Below are 13207 nucleotides of genomic sequence, written 5' to 3' on the forward strand. Positions count from 1 at the left end.
AAAAAAAAACAAAACAAATTAGAGTGGTCGGTGTTCTGTTGTAAATAATCTGAATATTTACCGACCCCTTAATTTCAAGCTAATGTATTTGCTGAAGATTCAATATTACAGACAAACGATAGTAAATAAGAAAATATAAATAACACTTCTGCCAGGTCATAATGAAATGAAACCCGCCATCCTCTCGTGAATAAACTGTTCGGTTTGAAATAGTCCAAACTCCCGAGTTCGCCGTAAAAATTCTCGAATCTGACGAGAAAGTTCCCAAGTTCAATATCGCGCAGTCGCGTAAAACAACCAATATGATAATAATAATCAGAATAATTCGAAAAATCTATCTAAAATAGTCTTTAAAAATACCAAAATTAGTGTCCTTTTTTTTTGCATTTCCATTTAATAACGGCACACCAAACCTTTGTATCTTGGATTAGCAAACACCTGTTCATTCCTTGCTTTAGATTGAAAAAAAATCCAAACAATCGTTGTTACCAATAGCAACGAAGTGCTGCTTACAACAAAAATAAAAGCAATAAATCGGAGTCGTCAAAATGGCGAAACTGTTTAATTTCATTTTTTTTAAAACAATGAACGAATGAATAAAATTCAAATTAGTAAAATAGGTTTCAGTCGAAATCATCCAAGAATAAAATAAATTTTGTGTGTTTTTTTTTAATGATATAAGGTATTAAAAAAAAAAAAAAAAAAAAAAAAAAAAAAAAAAATGAAAAGAAACAAACAAAAAGTAAAATAAATGAATCCTCCCTCGCAATTTATCAAAATCATAAGCGGCACACGCATTCGTCAATAGATGTATATATAACAATGGCTGTGCCATGGATCAGTCGGACTTCGTGAAAATGATAATCTTTTAAGGATATTATTACTTTTTTAAATTGTGGACACAACTTCAGGATGACTTCACTATTGAAAAACCAAATCCTGAAGCATTTATCTAGGTAAGTGTGAAAATGATTATTTTATTGCGCGATTTTCCATTAGGCAAGAACTGACAATTAGAATAAATAAATAAAATCCAACGATATTAGACGACAGACGACGAGGAGTATTTTATTTTAGGTATTATTAACTAAAATCGAAAAAGAAAGGGCGATGGTTTAATTTTTATTCTCTAATTTTTCTTATTTTATTTTAAAGTTAATTTCACAAGAAGATTTTATTTTAAAGTTAAAGTTCACAAGAAGAAATATATTAAGAGGTGGAATTTTCGGGAGATTTAACCGGGTTTATTTATTTATTTCGAATCTTGTTTTTTAAAAAAATAAAACGATTTCCAGTGTTTTAAGTAAATTATTATTTTTTTCTAATTTATCAACTCTTTGTACCCGCCCTGTATTGCCCGGGAGTCGTTCTACTTTCATTTCCCCCCCCCCACTCTTCTCTTCTGTATTTATTTTGTTCAAATAGTATTTTCTAAATTAAATTAGATTGTGACATTATTATTTTGTCATCGGATTATAAAATTAACCAAATTAATTACTATGATAATGTTCTAATCTTTATAAAATTATTTGTAAATAGCCTAAAAAATATTCAATCTTTTAAAAAGCCAAATACGATTATTCGGCAGTTTAAATGCTTGTAAATTCCGTTCAAATGTTTAAAGTCACAAAGTAACTTTTTGTCAACTATTAAAAGAATAAATTATAGCTGACTTGTTCACGAATAAACCAGAAAGCATACTAGTGGATTAATTTTGTAATTTTTCTAAGATTAAAAAAAAAAAAAATACTGGCATATTTTTTTCTCAATGAATACTACTACTAACAATAATACTATGTGCGTGTCTCGCAGAGGTGAGAAACACGCACACACGGTAGTGAATTAGGTTATCGATAAACATTGTTTTTAAACTGAAATGTTACGTTACGAACAAGTAACTGTTACTTCTTAAATGAGATTAATAATTTGAATTAATGAATTCTTGTCCACACATTTCTATAAGTATGCAATTGCAACGGTAACATCAGTAATGAGTAACCTTCTTAACATGAAGGGAGTTTTATTAACTATTCTGTACTTTTACCTAATTGATTGAACTTAACTTGAAAATCATATAATATATATATATATATAGATTAAGGACTATCCACTTATCTCGTGTTTCCTTTTCAGATTGAAATGAGTTAAAAACTCTATATATGAGCAAACAGTTAATAAAACATGTTAAAAAAACACTTTAAATACGTTTTTAACTCATTTCAATCTGAAAAGGAAACACGAGATAAGTGGATAATCCTTAATCCGCGGAGTTTCGAAGAAATACTTTCCTTCTCGTCAGAGGGTAGGAATTAGCAAAATGCGGGATCGGATTTTGCATGCAAAATTTTTTATATATATACACACACACACACACACAAACAGCACGGTGCGAAAGCTGCTGCTGTGCACACGTACCATTTATTTTTAATTTCGACGTGGTTTATTGTGGCTTTCGTGTCTTGTGAAATTAAACCCTTTCATAAAATAGTGTTCGCGTGAAGAAAAAAAATATAAATGCATAAAACAATTATATAAAAAGGCACACTTGAAACCTTCAATACGATCATGTAAATATACCCGTAAAAACGAAATAAAAACCAATGAAAGTACAGAAGCAAGCATAACATCGATTGTCGAAACGTTATAGAAGAACAACAAAATTAGTTAGGAAAACCAAAATTAAGAAACACCTTTATGGTGTGTACCTAGTTGTCACATCCTGAAGATGTTTAAAAAAAAAAAAAAAAAAAAATTGGGTGCTAGTGCAGAGTGATGATGCGGATGCGCTATTTTCTAAAATCTTATTTCCAAGTTTAATTAAAGTTTGTTTTTTATTCAATTGTAAGGTTGAAGTATAGAATAGGTAACAAAAACCCTCCCCTCCCTATGTTAAAAATAGCTTTTTTAATGTTATTTACGTCCGGATCACTCTCTGCACTAGTACTAAAAATTTATAAGTTATTTAAGAAAATCAAAGTTTACGATTTTTAGCGATTAAGTATTAGCCTATTGTCAGCCCTTGATTCTAGAGAGATTGTTAAGGGGGAAATAATCAGGAATAAATTTTGAATTCAATCAAATATGGCGACTAGTTTCTCTTATAAAATTTGATTTTCTTAAATAATAATTAAAAAAGTACTTGATCAAATTACGTAATTTTTGGAATATGCTATCTTCGTTCTGTGACCGGAACGTACATCATTAAAGACTTTATTGTATTTTCTTTACTTAAAATTTTCATTAAGTGGAAGTATAATTAGCACCTGGAACAACTATTGTGTTAACTATTCTGTAGTTTTACCAGAAAATGCAATGCCAATACATTGGTGTTTGGGGACATTTTCAACAAATATACAACAAATGAATTTCAAAGACGAGATAAATTACTCTTCTACCTGCTTGGATTATTTTTTGTACGTTGTCACTTATTTTAAAGCGTTTTTTTTTTAAATAGGCAACAAGTGCCAACAAGTTAGAACAATAAAAATGTGACATTATACGGTCACGTGGAGTCTTGATAATCTCTCTAAAATTAAGCAGAATCACATATAATAACTGTAATGTTCGGTTGAACATTACATTTTCGATTTTTGAATGATTATCGAGACTCTCCAGATGATTGTCTAATGTCGACCATTTTTTTTTCTCATTCTTATTCAAGAGTTGACACTAAATTGTGTATTATTAAAAAAGAATCGGTGCAAGTCTATAAATGGTCCACAAGTAATCTTTTTATTATAAAAATCTGAAAAAAAAAATCTTTATAATGTACGTATTGTCAGTGCATGAAGATGTTATATTCCAAAAATCATGTAAATCGATCAAGTAGTTTTTTTTTTTTTAAGAAAATCAAATATTATGAGACATTTTATCGAAGAAAAACTTCACGCCATCTTGTTTTTGAATGATACACTGCTAGCGACACCTATTGGAAATGTTTGGAATTTCAACATCCTCAAAAACTTCTGTCTTAATTTTCCAAGTTTTTTTTTCTGTAGCGTGGAAAATCGATTGTCTGCCCCTTGCGGACTTATATTCCAAACATTCCCAATAGGTGTCGCTAGCAGTGTATCAATGATACAGTGTATAATTCAAAAACATGATGGCGTGAAGTTTTTCTTCGATAAAATGTCTCATAATGTTTGATTTTCTTAAATAAAAAAAACAAACTACTTGATCGATTTACGTGATTTTTGGAATATGACATCTTCATGCACTGACAAGTACGTACATTATAAAGATTTTTTTTTTTCAGATTTTTATAGTAAAAAAGATTACTTCTGGACCATTTATAGACTTGCACCAAAGAATCAAATTAAAACACAAAAATAGGTTTAATTTAAGAATCAAGGTTTGTTTAATTCCGGTTATCGGATAAGATTTCATTGTATGGAAGACCAGCGTACACAATTTATTATAATTGTTACGAAAAGGTTGCCAATAATATATATATATATATATATATATATATATATATATATATATATATATATATATATATATCAGTTTGTTTGTATATGCACGAAACTTTTTTGCGTTAATTATTGTTGGTTGGGAATTATTGCTGACGTCTGCAAAATAATAAAAATGTTTGTTTTTAATGTGTAGTGAAATCAAATATTTTAATTTTAATAAAATTACCAGTTTATTGTTAGACGAGTTAAAAACTTATGTTTTGTTTGCTTACCAACTTATTTTATTTTAAATCAAAACTTTTTTATTTCAACGAGAATAACAACTCAATTGTAATGTAGACGTTGGTATTTCGTTTTGTATTCTCTTAAATTTTCAATAAAAGATTGTAAATTTAATTCTTTCATGTCTATAAAAATATTGTAATTTAGTTTTTAAATTGTTAATAATTTGAGTTTAGTTCAATGTTATAATTGCTGGCAATTCACTTTTTTTTTTTTTTTTTTTTTTTCAGCAGTTTACACGCAAAAGAAATGAACACTTTCACATTAAAAATAAACTGAACATTTTTTTTTACACAGAAAATAAGATTTAACTAATTTAAAAACATAATAGTAAAAAAAAAGGTAAATATGAATTACTCAACCCTCGAAAATTCCTTTAAAATTACCACTCTTATAGGTTTTCGGGGTCGCTGAAAACGAAACGAGTGGTTCCCAAGATATGAAGAAATGTTCGTTTTAAAAGTGTGGGGATCACTTTTCTATAATAATTTAACGTAAAATGAGCACGCACTTTGTGGCTACGAATTTTTTCGGGGGTGGGGGCTGTTTTTTCACCCTCGGAAAATCCTTTAAAGTTACCACTAACGTTTAAAATTCCAAGAAACGAGTAGTTTCCAAGATATGAAGTAATAATGCACTCACTTTATGGTCACTTTTTTTAGGAGGGACTGCCGGTTTGGTTGGTTGGTTGTTTTTGTTTTACGGCATATCAACCCTTTTCGGGTTATTTAATGCCGAATCCAAAGATTTTGAAGAAATTTTTTTTAATAGAATATATTTGTTTTCAAGTCGGTTTCTATTTAATCCATAGTTGGAACCCTAACAGGTACTACCACTCCGGGTCAGTGGACCTGGGAGCAATGGTAATTAAAGGGTGGCTCCACACTCCCCAAAGCCCGCAAGCTGGGGCCTCACCACTGGATATAGTTTAAGGTCATAATCAGGACTCCCATTGAGGGACTTTTACCCTCTGCAGGGGGAGGGGGCAGTCGGTGTATAATGCCCCACCGACAGGGCCGGACTACCGGTTTGTTACAGAGTGAAATTTTATATATAGGGTATTTGACCTTTCGGTTCGGTTTTTAGCCGGAAAAATAAGTCAAAATTGAAAACAAAACAGTTAACCTTGGCAGAGAAAGTTGAATAAAACATTACTCCTGTTTCTGTTGCGCAAAATTTAACATACATAGCTCAAAGTAATTTAATTTAACGGTGAACGTACGAGTGAGTACCCTATAGCGAAATAAGCATCGGCTACATGTACGCGCAGCAGCGCGTTAGAGGGAGCGTTTATTGTCTTTTTTTTTTCTTTTTTTTTTAACTTAACTTTGCGCTTTTCGGATTATTTTATGTTTATTTTATTTTTTTGGATGGATAGCTTAATTAGTTTTGTTTTTATTAAATTATTAGATGAAAGTACAGAATAAGTACACAACACCCTCCCGTCCCCATGTTAAGAATGGTTTTCTAAATAATAAACGTTATTTCAGCACGGATCAATAAGTGCAGGACTGTAGGACTGCAGAAGTACCTTTTTTATTTTCTTGAATAATAATAATAATAATAATAATAATAAAAACGTTATTTATCGCCACAAGTGTTAACCTGGATTTGCACCAATTTTCCTGTTAATAATTTCCTATAACTATAATCTCTTGCTAAAAGAAAAACAATAAAATGATACAAAAAGCGCAAAGTTCAAGCCAAAATAAATAAATAAATAAATAAACAAGGCCACACACACCAAAATTCTTTCCTTTTCAGAATAATAAACTCTCCCTCGGACGCGCATTGCGCCGCTGGCGCTACGTACATGGGAGCCTCAGCCTCACTCGTGTACGTCAGCCAGTTTAACTTTTCGTAACCATCTATCGGTAGCTCAGACGGCAATGACGCTGGAGAGATAAATAACAACTAAGACATTTTGGTTTCAATTCTAACGGATGGTACTCAAGTTTATTTTTTATAACTTTTCGAATAATTACTATGTATTTGGATAGTAGTTAATAGAGAATTGGCTCTATAAGAAGAAATCTGCATGAATTATATTTATGCGTATTTTACCACCGGGCAAGGCAGGGGGCAGGGCGGGGCGGTACTAGTTATTTCGAAACCTATCAACATGGGAGGGTGTTTAGTAACTGTTCTGTACTTAAAAATTAATAAGATACGGCAAAAACTTGAACTCAATTTGAAAATACTATTTTAAAATAGCACTTACACCTCTGCAAAAGCACCAAACTATTGTAAATAACGGCAATTGGTGAATGGTGCACGCGCGTAAAACAAATAACTTTGTTTTCGATTTCTCGGCAAGGGCTGCTGATTTTTTTTTTTTTTTTTTTTTTTTTAAGTAAATTTTAAACCGCACGGGCATATTCAACAGATTTTAAAAATCCGCGAAAAATTTAAGTTTCGATTTCAAAAAGATATTTCGCCTCCGTTTTCTGAAAAATTACCCTGAAGACTTTACATAACCACGTGGCTTATTCGTTACGTGTACATATCTAATTTTGAAAAATTAGTAGATAAATATTCACAGACTAGCGGCATCCGTTTGCAAAATTTATGATAAACACAATCATGAAGTGTCAATCTAATTTCTCTCTTTTCTCTCTCTCTCTGCGAAGATTGTCAGAGTTCACACATAATCGCCGAAACAAAGTAGAATTTCAATTTTTGTGGGGATGGGTGGCACAGTGATTTAGCTAGGGGTGTTCATCTACAATACGCCTAATAAAATTTACATGCAATTCATTTTGCTTTCATAAACGATGACTGCTCTTAATGAGACTAGGAAAAGTGATAGTCTCGAGCTTTTTTTCTTAACAACATAGTTAATTCCTATTTCAGTCGCCTAAATTGTTTAGAGTTAAATGCGTTTTCAGCATTTACACCCACACGATTTATTTTTTGCTTAAACTGCATTTGAATAAAAAGACCATTGCTCTTAGACCAATAATAATAAAAAGTTGTAGCAAGTGGAAACGCTGAAGTAAACATTCGACCAGTAAAAATATAGTCACCATCTTTATAAAAATTCGAGATGGCGTTAACCAAAGTTCTATTTTAATTAGAAAATTAGATTAATCAGTCTTTTTTTTTCTGGTCGAGTTGCGATGTCAACGTTTGATAAAATACTTAATAGGGGTTTGTATTACTGTACACATAGATTCGAAAAAGTTGTCAAAAAACAAATATATAACAAATAAATGTTATCAAAGGCAAGATAAGTTACTTTTCTATCAAACTGGATATAATTTTCGTATTTTTATTCAATGTAACATGTTTATTCAGCTCGAAAAACATGCAGTATTTACCGATGTAATACATCGGCGATGTATTGGAAAATTCAAAATGGCGGCCGACTCTCTCTTAAACACGGTAGGTTCGGGAAAAGGTGTTATAAATAATAAACTAGACAAAATACTGTTAGAAATTCGCTCAATATATATTACCGTGACGTAGGTTGACATATATTCGGTGTTTTTTAATAGTATTTTGTCTAGTTTATTATTTATAACACCTTTTCTCGAACTTACCATATTTAAGAGAGAGTCGGACGCCATTTTGAATTGTCCAATACATCGGTAAACACTGCATGCTTTTCGAGCTGAATAAATGTTACATTGAATAAAAACACAAAAAATATATCTAGTTTGGTAGAAAAGTAACTTATCTTGCCTTTGATAACATTTATTTGTTATATATTTGTTTTTTGACAACTTTTTCGAATCTGTGTACAGTAATACAAACCCCTTAATAGCAAATACGAAATGCGAGAACGTATACCGGCTCATGAGAATTGGTTACACAATTTTATTGGCACATATGCAGTTTAGGTTGTAAAGATAGCTTCTCATAACCCTTGCATAGCGAAAAGGGATAACTAGATTACACTGTTGTGACGTTACCTAAATAAACGTTATTCATTAGTTTCATTTTCTTTCGTTTAATGGTAACAAATATATTTTATTTTTAGATCTTCTTAATAAACATTAAACAGATGTTAAAAATGTTTTATTTGCATGTTAATAAATATTAAACAATATCGGGTACTTCACTTCACGGGGAACGTGGACCCTGCGTAAAGGCTCTCTTTTTTTTTTTTTAACGACTGCTCCCTGAAAGCGCATGCACAAAAGGTTTTCATTGGTTCATTTAATCACAAAACTTTTTTGAAATACTATTTGAGGCAAAAAATAAAATTAAAAAAAAAAAGGCCAAAAGCATTATTTGAATATGTAACAAAAAAATATTTAGTGGAGAAAATATGATAAAAATAAAATATAATAAAATAAAAACAAGCACGAAATAAACATATGAACCAAATTTAATCAAAAAAATAAACAAAAATTTAAAAAAATATGAAATAACATACGCTCAATAAAATACAAATGAAAAAATTGAAAGACTTAAAACATTTTGCGCATTTCAAGGAGCAGGCAATAAATGTTTACACAGGGTCCACGTTCCCCGTGAAGTAAATACCCAATAACGTTTTAAAGTTTAAACAGAATGGAATAAATATTAATATTAGATTTTACACCGTTGCATTATACATCAACAATTGGTTAGAATTTAAACTGATTTATGAACGTGTATTTGTTTTTTAAGCAAGCAGGAAAAGATGAAAGTTATCTTCAATTTATCCATCACTTACGAAAGTTTTTTATTTTTATTTTTAAATTTTCAATAGGTTTATCATTTTGGCATTTAAAAAAAAATCATTTATTCTATCTTTCCTTTTGTTTTAAAAGGGATTTCAATTTCATATTAACATGATTTAAGAAAAACATTTTTTAATTTAAAAAATATTTAATGTTTATTAGCATGTTTTAGAAATAACACGTATTGTTGATTATTATAAGTGAAAAAGAAAATAAAACTAATCAATTATTTACGGTGTAATCTAAAATTTGTCCCTTTTCATTATGCAAGTGTTAGAGGCTATCTTTACAACGAATTTAGGAAAACGCTTCAAAATAAATTAAACCACTAACAACTTAGCCTGCTAGGTAGAAAAATCGATTTTGCTCTTCAAAAACAACAGCAAATAAGTAATAATATTTTAAAATATTATGCTGTCTGTAAGTCTCGTTTTTTTTTTTTAACAGAATAAACGCTTTAAAATAAGTGAAACTACTAACAATTTAGCTAGTTAGGTAGAAAAGAGACACTTAGAAAATCGATTTTATTTAAAACAACAAAAAATAACAGTTTTTTTTTTTTTTTTTTTAAATATTAGGGGTGTATAGTCTCTTTTAAAAACAATATCTCCTTCAAGAACGGTCATAAAATGTTTTCAATCGCTGTTTATTCAGTAAGGACCAGCTTTCCGGGTACGAGTTTTCCGGGCACCTTTTACAACCTAAACTGCATCTGCCATTAAAACTTCATTACCCCCCCCCTCACCGTGAAAGTCCCAAATGGAAACGGCCTCATTCCATTTATGCCGAATCATTGTAAATAACTCTAATATCAATAATAATCAATTTAATTTCGCCCACTCATTCTGGAACCATTTTTCTACGACTTGTGAATTTATTTACTTTGAGTTCTTTTACTTTTATTTTATTTTTATTTTTTTTTATCGATTTGAAATCCGCGACTTTTTTTTTTTTTTTTTTTTTTTTTTTTTTTTTTTTTTAAGAGTATTAAAAAAATGCTTTTAATTTCTGAAGAGGGGCGTCGCCGTTACGGCACATCTAAAAATAAGTGATTGTTTTTCACAAGGTTTCTTCCCCGCCCCCAAAGCAAGGCAGAAAAAATGAAAGTTATCCTCTTCAATTTATCCGCCCACTCATTTGGAAAGGAACACATTACAACCTCTGATACTTTGTTTTTTCTTTTCTACCTTTAATTTTTTCATTTTTTTTCTTTTCCCCTTTTTTTTTTTTTTTTTTTTTTTTTGTTTTCAAATTGTTTTTATTTAAATGAGGTTTGACAATTTGTATTATTTGGATTACTGTTCTCAGCTTAGTTATTTTCACGATGTTTCCGTCCATGTAACCCTCGATCTTCTTCAGGTACTTTTTTTTTTTTTTTTTTTTTTTTTTTTTTTTTCGGAAACTTTTGGGAATCAACCTTGGGAACCAGAATCAGAGCGGAATTTCAAACTGAAACCACGACTGGTTCATGACTTCATGAAGATTGATTAACAATCGGTTCTGAGTGTCGACTGACAGTCTTTTGACGGTTCAATCTTTATTACAGGCGACAATAAAAATAAATCAACTCAATTTTGTTCGCTCATGATATGGTTCGGTCGAGTCATAGAAACCTTCCCGGACATTATCCCCTTGAGGAGGCTGTTTGAGGCACACCTACTGGGAATATCAACATACATCAAACGGATTCCATTTTAATTTTGTTGCAACTGAGCAAATACTTTCCCATCTCCCCCAACCAAGTTTACCAACTAAAACAAAAATAGGAATCCGAATAATTTAATATTATTAAATTATTTGACAAAGTGTATACGTTTGTTATTAATTTTGGCCAGTTTTGATTCTACTACTTAATAGAAAAAAAAAAAAGGTAAATTTTTACATTAAGGTCCGCCTCTACAATTTTGTTTAAAACGACGACTTTTGTTAGATTTTTGACTATGCTGAATACGAAAATCGCATTTAAATTTTGCAAATATAAGGCTCTGTATTATGCACTGTAATTATTTAGCGGTCATGTTTTTTACGCGCGATAAACAAGTTTACTTCGCAGAGAAGTAGACTTGTTTATTGCGCGCTCGCGCGTAAAACATGGCCGCCAAAGAATTACAGTGCAAACTTTAAATGCGATTTTTGTATCCAGCATAGTTGAAAACCTTCAAAAGTAGTTATTTTAAAGAAAATTGTGGAGGTGGACCTCTGGACCTAATGTGAAAAAAATAAATAAATAAATAAAATTAAAAAAAAAAAAAAAAGAAAAGTCCATTTTTTTGGGGGGGGGTACTTCTACACTTTATCGCCGAAACTGGAGACACTATTTTATTTCACGCACCTGCCGTAAAAAATCCAAGGGAGAAATCAGTATTTTAAAATATGGCCAAAGCATAAAATAACAAAATAATTAAACTAGATAAACTTCCGGAAAGAACTATGAAAAAAAAAAAAAAAAAGTGAAAGAACATATCCACAATTGTTTAATTGGAAATGTTTCGATTTAATTAATGAAAACGGGAAAAATTTTCATGAAACATTTTTTTTTTTTTTAAACAGAGAATGAAATGACATATTCATAATTGTTTAAACTGGGCGTGCGCGTGCGCCATTTGAAAACCAAAACATTTGTATCAAAATAAAAGTGTAAAAACATTTATTGAAAAGTTTGCGTAAGAAAATCTAATTTTAATAAAACAATTTTGTAATGAAAGCATCATCATTGGATTTTTATAAAATAGTTTTTTGTCTTTGTTTTATTTTCGTTTTTTTTTTCCGGACAAATAAATAATTTTAAACATTTTTTATTTTTAATTAAAGCATCTTTGAAGAGTCAACAACAAATTAATTTAAATTAAACCGAAAAGCGTCACCGTTTTTTTTTTTTTTTTTTTTTTTCTAACTTCGGCCATAGTTTAAAATACTGATTTCTCCCTTGGATTTTTACGGCAGGTGCGTGAAATAAAATGGCGTCTTCAGTTTCGGCGATAAAGTGCAGAAGTACCCCTTTTTTTTAACCAGAAAAATTTTTTTAGGCCCAAAGCAAAGCACCTCCATTTTTTTTTTATACACAAGTAAAGAATGGACGTGTAACTCAAGTTCATAGTCTTAGAGTGACGGACGGAGAACTTATTTATATTTAGTGGGGGGGGGGGTAAATACAAAATCAAAGAAAAACATTATTTTATCATTTTGTTTTTATTTGAATTATTTATTTCGGTGTTTTGTTTCACGGTGTGTACACTTTTAACTTAATGTTTTTAAGAAGTTTAAGTAAATAAGTTGTTTTGTTATGCCGAAGCTGATTTTAATTCCAGTAATTAACGTGACTAAATTAGGACATAATAAATCCGATAAGAATTTATAAAACCCAGTTTTTATTCTGAAAAAAATTTCATTTTCTTCATTTAGTGTTTGTTTTAATTTCGATGTCAATTTGAAATTACTTTAATAAAACAAAGTTGACCATAAGATTACTGGTTCATTATTTCTTGAAAAAGTAAACGAGAGCTTTTTTTTTTTTTTTTTTTTTTTTTTTTTTTTTTGCTTTGATCATTATAAAAACGGGTGGGGGTGATTTTAGGGCAGTTTGATTTCGCTTTTTTTTTTTTTTTTTTTTTTTAAATATTGCAAAAAATACAATAAAAATCCACCTGAAAGATAAAAAAAGAATGTGTTATTTTGTTACTAAAATACATAAACGATACTCGCTGGGAGAAAGGTGGATTATTTATCAAATTTAAACGTTTTTCAAGAAATCTATAGAATCTTTGATATATTGTCACATGATAAAACTTTCGTTGATTATCAACTTGATAAACAAAATTTTCGGGGATGGGTATTATTGTA

The 13207-nt window shown here is 30.0% G+C and overlaps 1 protein-coding gene across 4 annotated transcripts in view; it reads left to right on the top strand.

Annotated features, from left to right (window-relative positions):
• The first annotated feature begins 536 nt into the window (after positions 1-536).
• LOC145303654 (bridge-like lipid transfer protein family member 3B) overlaps positions 537-13207 on the top strand; it is a 305183-nt gene continuing 292512 nt past the window's right edge. For all 4 annotated transcript variants that reach the window (XM_080145223.1, XM_080145224.1, XM_080145226.1 and 1 more), the window contains exon 1: positions 537-956. In XM_080145223.1, coding sequence (XP_080001349.1) covers positions 913-956 — 44 coding nt within the window. In that variant the 5' untranslated portion in view covers positions 537-912. The remainder of the gene's footprint in view (positions 957-13207) is intronic.

This window comes from Euprymna scolopes, chromosome 19, assembly GCF_053919585.1.
Source record: "Euprymna scolopes isolate OS-2025 chromosome 19, ASM5391958v1, whole genome shotgun sequence".
NCBI lineage: Eukaryota > Metazoa > Mollusca > Cephalopoda > Sepiida > Sepiolidae > Euprymna > Euprymna scolopes.